This window comes from Zosterops lateralis, assembly GCF_965231275.1.
Source record: "Zosterops lateralis genome assembly, chromosome: 14".
Taxonomy (NCBI): Eukaryota; Metazoa; Chordata; class Aves; order Passeriformes; family Zosteropidae; genus Zosterops; species Zosterops lateralis.
The window spans coordinates 18,583,694-18,599,475 of record NC_139774.1 but is presented as its reverse complement, the minus strand read 5'-3'; the positions used below and the strand labels follow the sequence as shown (position 1 = coordinate 18,599,475).

General features: G+C 39.8%; 1 protein-coding gene across 2 annotated transcripts in view; it reads right to left on the bottom strand.

Moving 5' to 3' along the window:
* Window positions 1–545: 545 nt before the first annotated feature.
* The window catches only part of KDM3B (lysine demethylase 3B), a gene marked incomplete at its 5' end in the record, with an annotated part of 42,469 nt that continues 27,232 nt past the window's right edge, over window positions 546–15,782 (bottom strand). Inside the window, 8 exons of one of the 2 annotated variants that reach the window (XM_083871840.1) lie at window positions 546–2,565; window positions 4,519–4,653; window positions 5,196–5,372; window positions 5,706–5,845; window positions 6,342–6,461; window positions 6,605–6,735; window positions 6,822–6,912; window positions 9,995–10,166. In XM_083871840.1, the coding sequence (XP_083727966.1) occupies window positions 2,485–2,565; window positions 4,519–4,653; window positions 5,196–5,372; window positions 5,706–5,845; window positions 6,342–6,461; window positions 6,605–6,735; window positions 6,822–6,912; window positions 9,995–10,166 (1,047 nt within the window). In that variant the 3' untranslated portion in view covers window positions 546–2,484. The remainder of the gene's footprint in view (window positions 2,566–4,518; window positions 4,654–5,195; window positions 5,373–5,705; window positions 5,846–6,341; window positions 6,462–6,604; window positions 6,736–6,821; window positions 6,913–9,994; window positions 10,167–15,782) is intronic. The other variant, XM_083871841.1, reaches the window with a different exon arrangement.

The following is a 15,782-nucleotide window of genomic DNA, read 5'->3' as shown; positions in this document are numbered from 1 at the left end:
TGACCAGCACAGCAACAGGTCTGTTACTTGAGTAATTTTTTTGTGCTCGTGTGAGTTGAAGATGCAAACAGAAGAGGGAAAATGCAGGGATCAGGTAACACATATGACAGTGTGAGAATGCTAAATAACTGCAGCAGGGGTAAGTGACACCTAAATAAAATGTGCCTTAGTGTTTTATGCTATTTAATGTGCCAAGGGGCAGTATGAAAATCTACAGTGCATTGAACACAAATGATGGTAAAAACAATAGAATCTCAACATCAGTAGAGAAGTGGTGTTGTAAATTAAGTGGCAACTGTTAAGTAGCATGTTGAGCTTTAGAACAACTTCAGAAAAGGTATTTTAAGCTAGCAATTTACATTGAGCAATAATAAGTTCAATTTTTTTCTGTATCATAAATAAAAATGAAAGATTAATTAATTTACCTTTCCACGAGGAGAAACTGCTGGTAGTTTAAGAGCTATTTTTGGAGCAAAAGTCAGCTGCAGGTTAAGTGAAAATAAAAATGTTTATTAGTAGTATTCTTTTTATTAAGTTATTAGCAATATTGTATAATGCTGAATAATTAAGACCTTATTTACTACCCAGGAAAGCAATTAATCAATTGTTTTCAAATTAAAACTGTATGGGGTTTTTTTGCAGATATACTACTGCTGAAACAAGTAATGATAAACTTGTGTTCTACAACTGGTCCAAATAGGTCACCAAATATCTATCCATCTGCTATGACTAAATAATAAAGCATGGAAATCAAACAAGCTGTTCCTCGAGTAGAGCAGCTTAAGCAAAGCCACACTAAGGAAAATGCCAGGTCAGATCCAGAGATCCTGCTGAAGCTGAGGTTCAGGCAGAAGCTGCAATGATGAAGAGCAACAGCAATTCACAGAACTTTTACCACCCCATGCATGTCTCCAGTGGAGAGGGCATCTCTGGACCTCAACCTGTCAGGAAGATAGAGATGGGAAGCACAGTACAAGAGATGCTTTTTATGACAAGACAGATCCGCTACCCAAACTACCTTGAAGAATCAAGAATTGGCAGGCAGCTTGGTGTGCTCCCAGCACATACTTGGGATGCCACGCTAAACCTCATGAGCCTTCTGGTCAAACACAGCAGGTCAAAATTAGCAGGCAGCCTACACTACCGGGGCAGAGGTTGAGACAACCTCAAGGCAGGAAGGTCAGTGTACACATATGAAGGAAGCTGCCCAGGCTGTTACAGTAAATGACTTTTATTTTTTAAAAAATGAAATAACCGTGAACATATTAACAGGCCTGCAAGTGGCACTACAGTACAGCTGGAGATAAGGTCAATACATTTCCCCATGTACCCGGACAATGAAATCCATTGCATCAATGCTGACATTAGTAATTCTGAATACAGTTCTATCAAGCAGGAACATTTTACTTAAAATAGTTCTGGACAAAGTTGACACCAAAAGTTAACTATTCCTTCACTTTGGAAAGGATAGATGTTTTATAGATGTTTTCAGGTAGCACTGGTATTGGGTGAATATTGCCTGCAGTCACCAGTGCAGGGAGAGATGTACAACATCTCCATGTGAGAACAGAGTTTACACTCCTTTTTACTTCTCAGGAAGCAGGGTGGCATAGAGAGAGGGGGGAAGATAGGTGAGGTAATATGGGCAAGGGAGGTGGGATGTCAATTTCTATTCAATTCTCCTTTGGCTGTTTTTGTGCTATTTTGGACTGCTTTCTAAAAATCACTTCTTGATTTTATTGAAAGGAAGACTAAACGTAATACACCTTTCCTTGAAAATCCAGGAACAATTGTGGTACTTCAAAAATACTAAAAATATCTACTTTCATGAAATATTAACTGTTTCACTACAAACCTATTTTTTCACTAAATACACAATTCTCTTATTTCTGGAGTCTCCCGGGGGAAAAAAAAAGTGGGTTCTCCCTTTAGTTCTGCAACTCTACAGTGTATAGAGAAACGGCTAGAAGGGGAGTGCAGAGAATAGCTTTATCCTTTTCCTTGGCCTGTATCTCACACGGGAAGTTTGTTATAATTTCTGCAGTTGGGCTACTGTTGGTTACATTCTTTCAGCAATTATCAACCAAATCTGCAGTAGGACAACCCACCTCTAGCACGTTCTGTCTAACTTTGTGGATACTAACTAGGCATGAGGGAAAAAAACATCCACACTCTTTATACCATTTCTAATCGTAAGATGCAGGAACACCAAGTGGTTTCCATGTTCTATCAATTTGCAAAAGGCCACAGGAAAGGGATATGGCACCTTTTAGAAACTGGAATTCTGCATTTAACAGTGCGACCTTCCATTAGACCTTCAGTGTTGAGGCAGCGTAGAAAACAGTGGCTGAAGAGTGTGTGTAATACTGACCACACCAGCTCCCAGTGAGAAGCCTCTGCTCCTGCAGAGGCAGTCGTGTGCAGTCCCTGTACATACTGTGAGCAAAAGGCCTACTTGACAGGGCATTTGGAATTAGCAAATTCCTACGATCTAGCTAGTTTGGATTCATGAGCCTTCAGTGTGCCAACAGCATCTTTCACTGCATGGTAGATAATGTTCTTCACCTGCAACAGGAAAAAGAAAAAATCAACTTCTACAGACTAATAAGGAGAATCTTACATAGCTATGCAATCAACTCTGACAGCTGAATTTGTAATAGTTGGCAAGTATACACAAAATATATACTCTTTTTGCTTCAGGATACCAGCAGTGCAAATTTTAACTGTCCCAGATGACAAGTATTTTAAACACCTGCACTGATTCATTTTCTGGTCACCCAGCAACATATTTACTCGTGTTATTTTAAGGTGATTTCTTCTCTTGTGAGAGCTAGGAGGAAGAGCATTATGAAGTTATATATATGAGTTTATTTAGAAAATATCCTTGTTATCCAAGTCACTTAGATTCACATAAATCAAATATAAAAGATGCAAGAAAAACACATGGTTTAATCCTATGAAAATTAAGATGATGCAATGAATCATCCTGTTGTCTTAGCATGGAGGCTAGAAATTCTTCAAATTTGTAAATCTTGCAGAAAGACAAGCACAAGATGAGAAATCCACTAGTACTCACTGCTATCTTTTTCACAGTTACCTATTTGAGAATCAAAGTTCTGTCTTGTTTCTGATTTTTTCTGATCTAAGTTTATTTGAATTCTGTTTCCAGGTGTCGAATGGAACAGTTTCATCTTCTAATTGAGTGGCTCAATTGCACTTGCTCAACTAACTGCCAAGCACCATAATCTTTTTTTATGTACATGTGACCTCATTTTTTGGTATCATTTATGCGGCTGTTATTGTCTTTGTGTATTTTAAGATATAAAAATATAGACAGAAGTTTATATAAAAATATACATTAAAATGACAAAAAAAAAAAAAAAGTCTGAGACAAATACGACCAGTATTCCTTTTCAAAGGAATACTGAGTTGCACTTTGGGGGTTTTTGTTTCTTGGTTCGTTTTTTTAATAATAAGCATTATTTATTTGCAACCTCTTAGTTTACAGAAACACTTCTGCATTTGTATCATCACAGCTGAAAAAGTACAGTGTTAGACACCAGAATGAGAGTTGATCCTGCTTCTGCTTTCCTTCATAATCCAATGAAAATCCACATAGATATTTATAGCAAACTTTTACTGAACTGGTATAAGGGTATTAACATGGTAGATTCTGACATCCTTGGGTGACGTCCTGGAGAGTGACTATATACTGTGTACTTACTTTGATGAGGACAGCCATTCTGCAGATCTCCGCCCTCCTTCCTTTCACATACATGTGATTACTGATACACAAAAAATGCTGACAAAAAAATTTGCAAACTGAGCAGATCCTAATGCTTCAGAAGTGTTAGACAAATTCCAACAGGATCTCCTATGGTCTTCTCTCCGCAGAACTTACTGTCTTATATACAGTGTACTTGTGTACCTATTACGTTCTGTGTATAATTATTAGGCTGTCACGCTTCCTCAAACCAAAGCACATTTAATTTTAGGACTAAGGTATGTTGGATAAGACCTTTAAGATCATTGAATCCAACCACAAACTGACAAGTCCACCACTAAAACCATATCCTTGACTTAAATAAGCCACCTTTCTTTTCCTTTAGGCAAAAAAGAAACAAACGTAAGTGTACTTGGTCAAATAAATGTCGCTCTTCAAAACAAAGCACTGCTCTTTCCTTTTTAAGAGTGATTTTTTGTCTGGTCTGCTCTACTGTCATTAGGATTCAGCCATTCTAAAACTTTAGTATTTTTCTTAGTACCAATGTGTGCATCAGTAATGGACTTTCCCCAGTAAGGGAGAAAGTTCTCTGGAAATGCAGAAGTCTATTACTAATTTCTGTTTACATGATACTGTAGACAGAAATACTTAAAAATTAAGTAGCATACCTATCAAATGAGAACCTCTAGATCTGTGGGAAGTTGTTATTCTTTCCTTAAGCCTACATTTTTAGTACTGAAGTAAGCTGGCAAAACACAGGATGTATTTAGTGTGTACTAATATAAAATGGTTACCTGCAGTTTATCCTCATGGTTTGTGTGAGTATTAGACAGATGCCTGAACTCCTGGGTCAGACGGAAGCAGTGTTTCACGTGTTCGGGAGATACAAAATCTTCTGCCACTTTAATGCAGCTGTACAAATTATGGACCTAAAAACCCACATCAAATGACCAATATATCAAGACAATGAACCACACAAAACAAAAATCAAACCTCAAAACCCAAAAGAAACAACAACAACCACCAAAAACCAAACCCCCCAAAACACCATTACCCCCCATATATTTAGGCTCTGCCACATTTACTTATCAAAACCAGAAACTGACAGAATTGCATCTAATAGTAAAACCAGAACAAAATACAAGACATCTACCAAGTTTCCTGTTTTCCCATAAATATTAGCGTTCCCTAAAGCAAGGTCTCTTATCCTTTGAATTTGGTTTCCTTGGCTGAAGTTTCACTACACAGAAATGTTTTCCCTCCATTACCCCAGCTATTTTCCTCCCTGTAATTTCATGAGAGTTATGTACACATCATTCAGGTACTGACATAACTCTTAGTAATGTAAAAACTGTATATGTAGAAAAAGAAACCTTAACTGCACAATACTGATTACCAGCTATTTTAAGGCTGCAGCTCTGTAGTGCCTCAAATTCAATTTGTCAATATGGCCTAGAGTTGGTATAGTTACCTGATGGGGAGCACCTGCAGGAATGAACACGGCATCACCAAGGAACTGCACTATTGCCCAGCCTTGCACACCATACTCATCATATAGTCTCTTACGTAAGGTCTGGTCCAAGTACCAACTTTGGTCGTGAATGGGGTCATGATCTGGAGGATTTTCTTGCCCTTGTTCTTCTCCAACCTAGGGCCAAGACATGGGGTAGAGGGAAACCGTGACACAGCACGTCGATACTGCTGGCTCACAAAATGATCTGTACCAAAACCCAAAACAAACTATTTCAAGGTAGAACATTATTTTCATTAAGGTCATTTAGGTCTTAAGTAGCAACATGCATTAGTATGAAGATTCCAGACCAGGCTGAAAACCTGTGAACACAGTAACTATTGATGCCCTCAAAGACAGGAGGGGAATACCTATGCACTTGATCTTGACAGCAATTTGTATCATTCAGCTGCTGTAAGCAAGCTAGTCAAGGAACCCAGTAAGCTCAAGCTTTGTTTGTAACCAGCGTACCTTCCGAAGAAGTTCCCGGATCTTTTCAGCATCCTTGGCAGCGTAGATGTGCCACAACGCTCCAGGTTTCTCTCTTCCTTCATGGATTCGCTGCTTTGTTACATCATCAGCATCTCCCTCATCAATTGTTTTCAGAACCTCTGAAAGGGGAATCCATGTAAAAGCAATGATTACAAAGCTGCTCATTTTTGACAGAGAAGAGGAAAGAGCATTTTGAGCTACTAAATTCAGTCACACTGCAATTGCTGCATCATACATACTGCCCTTTCTAAGCCCATCAAACTCCTTTTTAATAGAATTCAGGGAATGTGTCCATTGACAGCTAATTGCAAAGCTGAGTCATGAATTTAAACTGAGCTACAGTTATTCAAGTACAAGGAGAAGAAAGAGTAACTTAATACCCTTTCTTCTCCTTTCTTCAGGAATGTACCTCATTTCTAGCAAAACTCTGCTGCTCCCACAGTTGGAAACTAATGAAGCACTACTGCACTTTTAATTATGTGCTGTAAATGTTGCTGCCTTGTATATTTGAATTATATATCAGAGATATGACAAGCTTAAACAATAAAAGATACAGTCTTCTTACACACACAATTGATTTTTGGTGTACAGAAAACAGCTTTCCTTAAGCATTACCATCATCATGGGTCCCTTCCCCAATGGGAATCCCAACATACACCATGACGTTAACAGCATCAGACACATCCAAGTGCAGGTTTGTGGTACCAACGCGTCTGTCTTCTGCAGTAATTAAGCCTGTAACAGAGTGCAAAATAAAATCAAATTCTGTGACTAATCTAATTCTATAGAAATAACCTAACTGAAAAATCTGTCTGTATTTGCCCTAAGTGTAATAAAGAGTCACAAAAAACAGTATCTGCAGAACTATACTCACATACCATACGCATTGTACATTTTGGGACCCAAGTCAGGACGGACAAAGTAGCTGGGCAGCCGAGAAGCCAAATTCAGTCTGCCGTCTCTCTTGGTATATTCAGGAAGAGGAAGATTTTCCATCAAGTCCTCAAACCTAGAGAGCAAAGACAGACAAAGGCAGGTTATCTTCCTGTAGCACCTGCAGCAGTCCTGACAGTACTGATACTAAAGGTTACTTACCTCGTAGGCATCATATCTCTGAAGTCCTCCCCTGGAGGCCAATCCTTTAACTTTAGTACCATTGGCTGACCATCATCTGACCTGAGCCGTTCTGCAAGAAACAAATTAAGATTTCTCCACGTAATATCTTTTTACCACAGCCCACTACCTTATTAAAGCTGTAAGGGTTTTTGTACCTCTTACAATGCTCAGCAAAATGGATCCTGGTATTGTTTTGGGCTTCCAAGCAATATCATAGTATGACCAACAACAGTTTAACAACTAGATAGATAGACAGATAGATTTAATCACCTACAGCAGAAGTTTGACAGATCTTGCACAGCTGCTAAGTCTTAGAATAGTTTTTATTCAGCTTCAAAAACAAGCCTTTCCAAAGCATTCTTCCTTACTCCTTTTACCAAAGTCTAAGGGAGTTTTATCTTTAATTTCAAGAGAAGTGGTACTTCTATAAAATTAAAGTTATTGGTTCTTGTTCTGAAATCAACCCTAACTTCAGTGTAAAGCAAGAAACCAGGGTACACCACATTCAAAAAAGCTAAATGGCAGGTGGTAACAAAGGAAGGCAGCCTTTTGTTTTTTTTAATTCTTCTTTGCTGGAGGCACTCAAATTAGCAGAGTGCCAAAACCAAACATTTGTTCTTCACTTTAAGAGTTTTACACGAGTCCCGACTGGAAACAGAAAAGTGAGTAGCACAGAAAGATGGCATTACACATGCAACAGTGGATGTATGCTATGATGGCACTGACCATATCAACTGGTGTTTTACCTCAGATCTTAGGGCTACCTTAGATCTCAGGCCTAAGAGAGTCCATCTGGAAGTGGTACATGAGTAGCTTAGAACTCACAGTAACATTTAGAGAAAAACAAAGTTCACTCTTCTACCAGATTTTTCACAACTCTACATGAGGCCACCAATTGAAAAATTAGGTGCACAGCAGTCTTAACACTAGCATCCCCACTTCCCCAGAGAGAAACACCCTTCACTGCTTCCCGCCTTACCGAGGATTGTCAGCAAAACTGATCTAGCAGATCAGCATTGGAGGAGAAAGCATATCTAAGAAATTAGGACTTGGAGACCTGTGAATCACATCTGCATTACGTATCAACAGGCTAGAGAGGACAGCCCGAGTTTGCAATATAAAAAAATATTTTATTGAAATTAAAAGGAATTAAGAACTGCAGACACAAGAACCGAAGTGACTAATTTAAAGATAACAAACTTTGGTAAGCTACAGATTTTAGAGAGGCGAGTGAACTGAAAAGCTCAAGAACCTGAATTTAAAGATGTTTCACAATTTCCCATATTCAAGATTTTGAACTCATCAAGGGTCTTTGTTCTAAACAAGAAGCAGCTTGTAGGGATGCTATTCAGAAAGGACAGAGTGAAGAACTACCTGGATGAAAACATACGGATCTGACAAACTACATAAAATTGGACAAACTCCAGAAAATACATCATCAGCAAAGAAAAGCAGGTGTAAGAAGGATTGAAACAAAAAGTCAGACCTTTCAAAAGTCCACTTTGAGCCCCAAAGTATTAAAAGAAATGGCAAAATATTAAAATTAATTGAAGTATCATATAGAATAATCTTAATAACACCTCCAAAGTCAGTGGCTGTTCTACATCTCTTTGGCAACTTAACGTGAGGGTGGGAGCCACCCACGCATTTCAAAAATTCAGAATTCATGTAATGCAGAGAAGTCAGAGACATTAGGTAATTTGCCAACAGTTTTCCTAAGAATTAGCAGGTGAAATCTCTAGACTAGTAGCTAGATAACACTCCTTTATATAAGAGATTGAACATGGCTGAAGAAACTCTAAATAAAATGTATTTAAAATAAACTATCAAGAGCAATATGGTTTTCCAATCTAAGTCACTAATATTTCTCATGTATATTGTGGTAAAGCTGTTGACTAAAAGAAAAGCCAAAGCTGATTTTGCTGAAAGAAGCATATCTGTCTGGAGACAAACTAAAAGTAACATTTCTCAAAGATAACTTGACCCTTCTAAATTCACTATTTTCATAAATGACCCCAGCACAAAAGTGAAGAGTTTGTGAACTTTCCCAATTACTGTCAATACACAAAGACCACACCATTATATCCTCCAAGGCCATTTATTTCTCATTAATAACAAAAACAGTCTGAAATTTAACAGTACAAAATACAATAGTCTGTACTAACCATATAAAAAAACAAGTCAAAAGCTGGGAGTTCTTTGATTGGAAAAAGACTAGGAAGGGAATATGCTTGGTCTGCAAATCTATAATTTCATTGACTGTTGAATGAACATTCCATTAAGTCACCCAACAGGTCACCATTTCTGCAATACGTGCACAGCAATAAATACAGACAACGTTTTATACACAACTCTAAAATCAGGAACATTGCGATGAACTTTTACAGCTCTAACATCTGTAACTATAAGACCACTCAGATCTAGGTATATACAATCCAAAATGGAGCACTCTGCTTTTCAGAAGCTCTTTAACCTGACCCATTAGGTCCCCAGAAATTTTAGCTGCTTAGTTTCCCCATTCGCATTTAACAGAAGGTTTTCTCAAAGAAGAACTTGAGCATTAAATAATGTGTTACCATGCGAAGCACGCATATATTATTGCTATTCATAATAGATATAAATTTGTATTTGTACTCACAGATGATCTGCTACAAAAATAATTTGCAATGTCAAATTTACTTGACTGATGTATTCCACCAAATCCAAGTTCTAGTATCAAAAGTCTCCGTCTGTTTTAGCTCTGCAGGTTTCCTTTAGTTTTACAATAAAAATTGAGGTTGAAAGGAGAGCGAAGGTAGACACATTACTTACTGTCTTAAAAATGGTAACTGAGGATTAACTTCACTGGGAAAAATTAAAAAATAAAATAAAATCTTGCCACAACATGGATCATTTTTTGACACACGAAAACAACATACACCAAAACATTGCAGTACAGACAGTTCTCTTGGACAGTCCTGCCCTAATCTTCACCAAAAAAGAAATTTCTAGGGTGTGCTACATGTAAGGAGCAATGGCTTCTTTGGATGAGACTGATAGGTATTCAGATTTTTTTCTTAATTTATTTTTTAGGAAAATAGGTGGAAAATGAAGAGTTGAAGATAGCAAGACAGACTGCTCAGTTAAACTAGTCAGCCATAAATATTACTTACTAGATATTATCTCAAAGCCATCCCAGAAGTCACGCACTTTCACGTCTGAAATTATGGCACAGTTCCTGCAGTTCACCAAATCTACATCTTGATCTCCAAATTCCAGGCTGAAAGCTTCTGGTTTCCAAAGCTCTGACTTCAACTTCTTATGGACACCAGATACCAGCACGGGCTGAGAATACAAAGATGAATGCTTACTCCACCATAACCAAATTTCTTATACATGCAGCCAAACTTTCTTAGGAGAGCTGAGACTCCTGGCTACCACCACACAAAAGACACCACAAATCTATTTTCATCCATGTCTGGTTCTTGTGCATCAAGCAAATAACCAGTCAAAGCAAACTTTAGTTCCACGCCATGGGCAGCTGCCTTAGAAGTGGCGTTGGATCAGACTTGCCGAGGCAAGCACATTAGGTCTCCACGGCAAGGTGTAGGCAGCAGGTGTAGGCTCTGTGAGAGGAAGCTGGGAGCTGCCCCACGGTGAACACAGATGGTTCCACCTGGCCCAACACACCCATCACTGGCCAAAGTTGAGCCCATAACTGATGCTGGTGGCACCTCTGTGAGAATGAGAAAGGATAAAAAGGTCTCCACAGCTGACACTCGTGCGTGTGTGTGAGAGGGAGAAGGAGGGACACACAACACACGGACGGCAGGCAGGGGAAAGGAGAGGGACAGCTCTGCATACACCAAGGTCAGTGATGAGGAGGTGCTCGCAGCCCATCCAAGAGCATGGTGAGGCAGGCTGTCCCCCTGCAACCTGTGGAGGGCCACGGTGAAGTAGAGCTCCACCTGCAGTCCACAGAGGATCCTGCACTGCATCTGAAGGATATTCTCTGGAGGAGTCCATGGAGAGCCAATGCTGGAGCAGGCTCTGGCAGAAGCTGTAAGGTAGAATTCCACTAATAAGCAAGCTTTCTGGCAAAAACTGCCGACTGGGGACCCACACTAGAGCAGCCTATGGAGACAAGTCATGCTGAAGCCATTTGTGAAGGAAGTATCCTGTGAGAGGAATTCCACATTGAAGCAGCGGGGAAGTGTGAGGAGGAAAGGGCAGCAGACACAGTGTTATGAACTGACCACAACCCCCATTATCCCCCCGTGTCACTCCAGGGGCTGTGGCAGGAAAGAGGTAGAACAGTCACAGATAAGAGAGTGAAGCTGAGCCATTAGGAAAAAAGTTGAAGTGAGGGGGAGAGGTTAGGTGTTTGTTGATTTGTCTTTCTTCTCTACCATTCTACTCTGTTTTTAATTAGCAATAAATTTAACTCCTTTATCACAAGTTAAACCTGTTTTGCCCATGACAGCAATCACTAAGGGATCTCCATGGCTTTATCTTGACCCAGAAACTTCTTCACCTGTTCTGTTGAGAAGAGGGTGTGAGAAAGAAGCTGGGCAGAGGGACCTGACAGCCAGCCAGAGTCAACCCACCTGTGGCAGGTGTAGAATCCCACCACCTGTCCTTTTTCTCAAGCAAATGTGCAACTACCACTAGAAACAGCATTTGTACTAAAGCCTTCTCATGCAAAATTTTCATATTTTATTTAATATTAATTGTTTAACTATTTCACTTGTTATTTATGTATAATCACAGATCAATATTAATTCCGTAGGACAAAACCAAGTAGTGGAAAAAAGGCTGTTCACTTGCAAAAGGGGTTTTAAGATGCTTAGGCTAATGATGTACAGGTATTCCACACAGGTATTTCAGTGGCCTCTCCCCATAAACACTCAAAGCATTTGCTAAACTGACAATTGGGAAAGGTATACCAGACAATCCTCCCAACATTGCCAAAACCTTTTCAGTTCCTCTCACCCTGCCATCTCAAAAGAGAATTACCAAATTTGAGAGAAAATGAAGAGGGTATGAAGTGAACTTGCACATGGACTATTCCACCTGAAAAACTACAGATTTACTGACTGCTGCCTATGTTCAAATGGCAGTTCCCACAGCTATGTAAGTTTGAATTCATTCTAAGCTCTGCCCTATATGTTAGCAATGATCTGATGGTGGGTCTTGGTTTATTCATATGAAGAGCTCAGCACAACCCTGAGAAACACAGATGCCCCCAGATGTGGTATCAGTGTGTTAGGCAAAGATACCTACAGAGTTATATATGAGCAACTTCAAAGTTATGCTGATTAAAATCACTCCAGTAACTAACTGCTGCTTCCTTTGTATTATCCAATGGCCTCCAAAAGGCCTAGTTTCGATTATAGTCCCTAAGTGAGGACAACTATTGATTCAGAAATGAATGGAAAAAACCTCAACCCTGGGGATAACAGAAATAGCCTTGGTTTTCAAATACAATACAACACAGCCTAAGTTCTAGAAGGCAGTAATGAAACCTCACCTCCAGAAGAATGACATTTAAGAAAACAAAAAGGGGTTGATACTTTACTCCAGTGAATTTCAGGGAAATAAAAAAACCCCCAAAAAACTCCACAGAAAAATTCAGATTGGAAATGACTACCCTCATATCGAAAAAGAGTCTTTTCTTGTGTTGTGGCTGAAGTTCCTGCACCCACTCCCATTTGTCCTGTAGTGGGCATTGACAAGAAGAGCCTGGCTTCCTCTTCTTGAGATTTCCTCCCCACACTCTCCTGAGCCGTCTCTTCTCTAGGCTGAACAGTCCCAGCTTGCTCACCCTCTTTTCATCTAAGTGATGCACTAGTCCCTTCATCATCTTTGTGACTCTTTACTGGGCTTCCTCTAGTAAGTCCACCACACCTTTGAATTGGGGAGCCCATAACTGAACACACTAAGGGGAACCATCACTTCCTTTGACTTGCTGACAACTCTCTTTGTAGTGAGGACACATTCTTGGCTCATGGTCACTCCCTTGCCCACTGGGACCCCCAAGATCCTTCTAAGCAAAGCTACTTTCCAAACCATTGCTTCTCAGCAACTCCTGTAGGATGTTATTCTTCCTTGATGTACAAGACATTGCATTTTCCCTTGTTGAACATCACCAGATTCTTTTCAGTCCAATTCTCCAGCCTATTCAGACCCTCTGAATAGCAGCACAACCACCTGCTGTTATTCCTCCTCGTTTTGTATTGTCTGTAAACTTGCTAAGGGTCTATGAACCCCATCCCATCTAGGTCACTAATGACTTGACAAGTACTACTCACCCCAAAAGTGACCCCCTATGATATACCACCAGCAATAGTGCTCTTACATATGGCATTTCAGTCAGTTTTAAGTCCATCACACTGCTCACTTGCCAAGTCTGTGTTTCAGTTTGTCTGATGACATTATGACAGTGTAAAAAGCCTTTATTAAAGTTAAGATTAAAAACATCCAGTGCTTTCCCTTCATCCACCAAGCCAGTCATTCATCACAGAAGGCTAAAAGGCAGGTTAAGCATGATTCAACCAGTATTCCTGAGCTCTTCTTCTCTTCCTGAGCATATCCCCATGGGATTCTTCCAAGCAAGTATATGAAAAGGTGAAAGCCTACTCTCCCAAAGCCCAGATTTGTGATCATGACTTTTTGCTTTGCTCCCTCCTCTCAGAATCTAGACCTGAATGCCACCATCTAATATTCACTGCAGCCAAAGGTGCCCTGTATCTCCACATCAACAACTAGTTCTTCCTTGTGTGAAAGCACGAGGTCCAGAACAAGTGCCCTTCCCTAGCTGTTTCCTTGATCAGCCGTCTCAGGACATTGACATCAATGCAACTGACATCAAGTTCAGGAAACTTCAGGACTACTTGTGACCTGTTGTGTTGTTCCTCCAGCAGGTACCAGGGTGGTCCCATGAGGCCAAGGAAATGTGAACACAGGCCTTCCTCCAGCTTTCTGAAGATGGCCTTATCACGTTTATATGGTCAGTTGGCCTGTAGCAGATACTTGCCATAATGCTGTCCACGTTACCCTGCTCACTAATCCTGGTCTGTAAGTTCTTAGATGGCTCATCATCACTTCCTACACAATTTCAAGTATTCTAGCTTCTTCCCCACAAAGCCAGCAATGCTCCCTCCTCACTTTCATGGCCTGTCATTCCTGTGTTGTTGTTCCTGAACAGCCTCTACCTATTCCTTTCCATACTACAGCTGCATTAGCTATCCCACCACTTTGTCATACTAATGAGACCATGACTGTGCAACTGCACACTAATTCCTCCTCTTTGTTCAATGTGCTGCGTGCATTAGTGTACAGGTACTTCAGAAAGACACTTAGTCATGCTGATTTCCCAGAAGCAGTGTGACAGCTTTCCTCACAATGCTGTGATGCACAGAGATCCTTACTTACATGCATATGCTTGAGGTGGACATCTTTCATCCTTGGTTTCTTGAGTATGAGATCACTGCTATTCACATCACCTCACACTGCCTGCTTGCCAAATCAATCAACGTATTCAACGTATTCCTTCCTTGATCACTGGTCATACTCTCCCTCCCTTGTTCCTGCTTATAGCTTTCCTCGTAAGATTGGCCAGCCTGTTGGCAAAGATGCCTTTTTTTTTTTTTTTTTTTTTTTTTTTTTTTTTTTTTTTTTTTTGCTTAGAAGGATCCAAACTCTTCCAATCAAACTTCAATCCCCACAGAGGTTCCCATGATCCTAGAACCCTCTTGGCTAAAACCAGATGTGCAAACTACTATTGACATGCAGGATCTGTCCACTCCCCTACCCCTTACTGGCAGGAATAAGAAAACCATGAGGGCTCCATGGCCTTGATTAATACTCCCAGAGCCATGCAGTCACTCTTGATATTGTCCTGGTCTCCCCAGTAGAACTGTATGTGCCAATATAGAAAAGCAGCAGAGGGCACACGTTTGAGGGACAGATAAGCTTTGGTAGCCTTTCCATTATCCTAAATGCGACACTCTGACAAACAGCAAACCTCCCTAAGATAACAAAGCAAATACAGCAATCTCAAAATTTACTATAGTCTCTCATCTCAGCAAAAATGCTAACATTAAGCTAATAAAAAAGTTAAAGCATATTTTACAACAAACATTAGGGATTATGTATGAGTAAAATAACAGTACCTTTCACAGGATGTGTAGAAAGCATTGCTGGTAGACTTTAAGCTGATGGATAAACAAGCCGTCTTCAGTATAGAAAGATAATGACATTTTGATCCCTGCTGGATTCACCTGACCACTTGTAAATAGCAATTAAAAGAAACCCCAAAACAACCAAAGTACTTAACTCAGTAGAACCCTTCTGGCTATTAAGGAGTAAATTTACCATGGAAGAAAGAAAATATTCTCTCTAATGAAGAGCACAGATAGTGCTCCAAGATAAAATGACAGTGGACTTGCCTGGTAGACATCTTCTGCCAAATCCACTCTCAAACTACAGGGAGATAACAACAACAACAACGCTCCAGTACCATACCAAATTTTCAGTGTCTCAAAAAAGAAAAATCCTAGCAAGAAAATTCAGAAAATACCAGGTTGCTATAAGATAAGAATCCTAACAGTATCCCCAGATGAGCAAGAACCATTTTCAGGACAGCAAAATACTCTTGAAAAGCAACTTCAGCAAGAATTACTCTTATGGTCTCAGTGAATTCTGGGATAAGCCAGAGTTAAACTTATTTCTGACAATTTCTAAGACAAAGGACTCAAAAAATGTTGCTCTTTTTGAGTGACACTGAAAGAGTGCCATTTATTATCTAAGCATTAAGGGAAAACAATTTTCTCTTTTAACAATTTGGGTTGCCACCATAGCCGAGATCTTCATATGGCACAGATCTAGCATCCAGTGTGCATTTATTATGCCAGGGAGGGTGGATAAGGGATTTTTTCCAAATAACGTTTTCCAAACCAC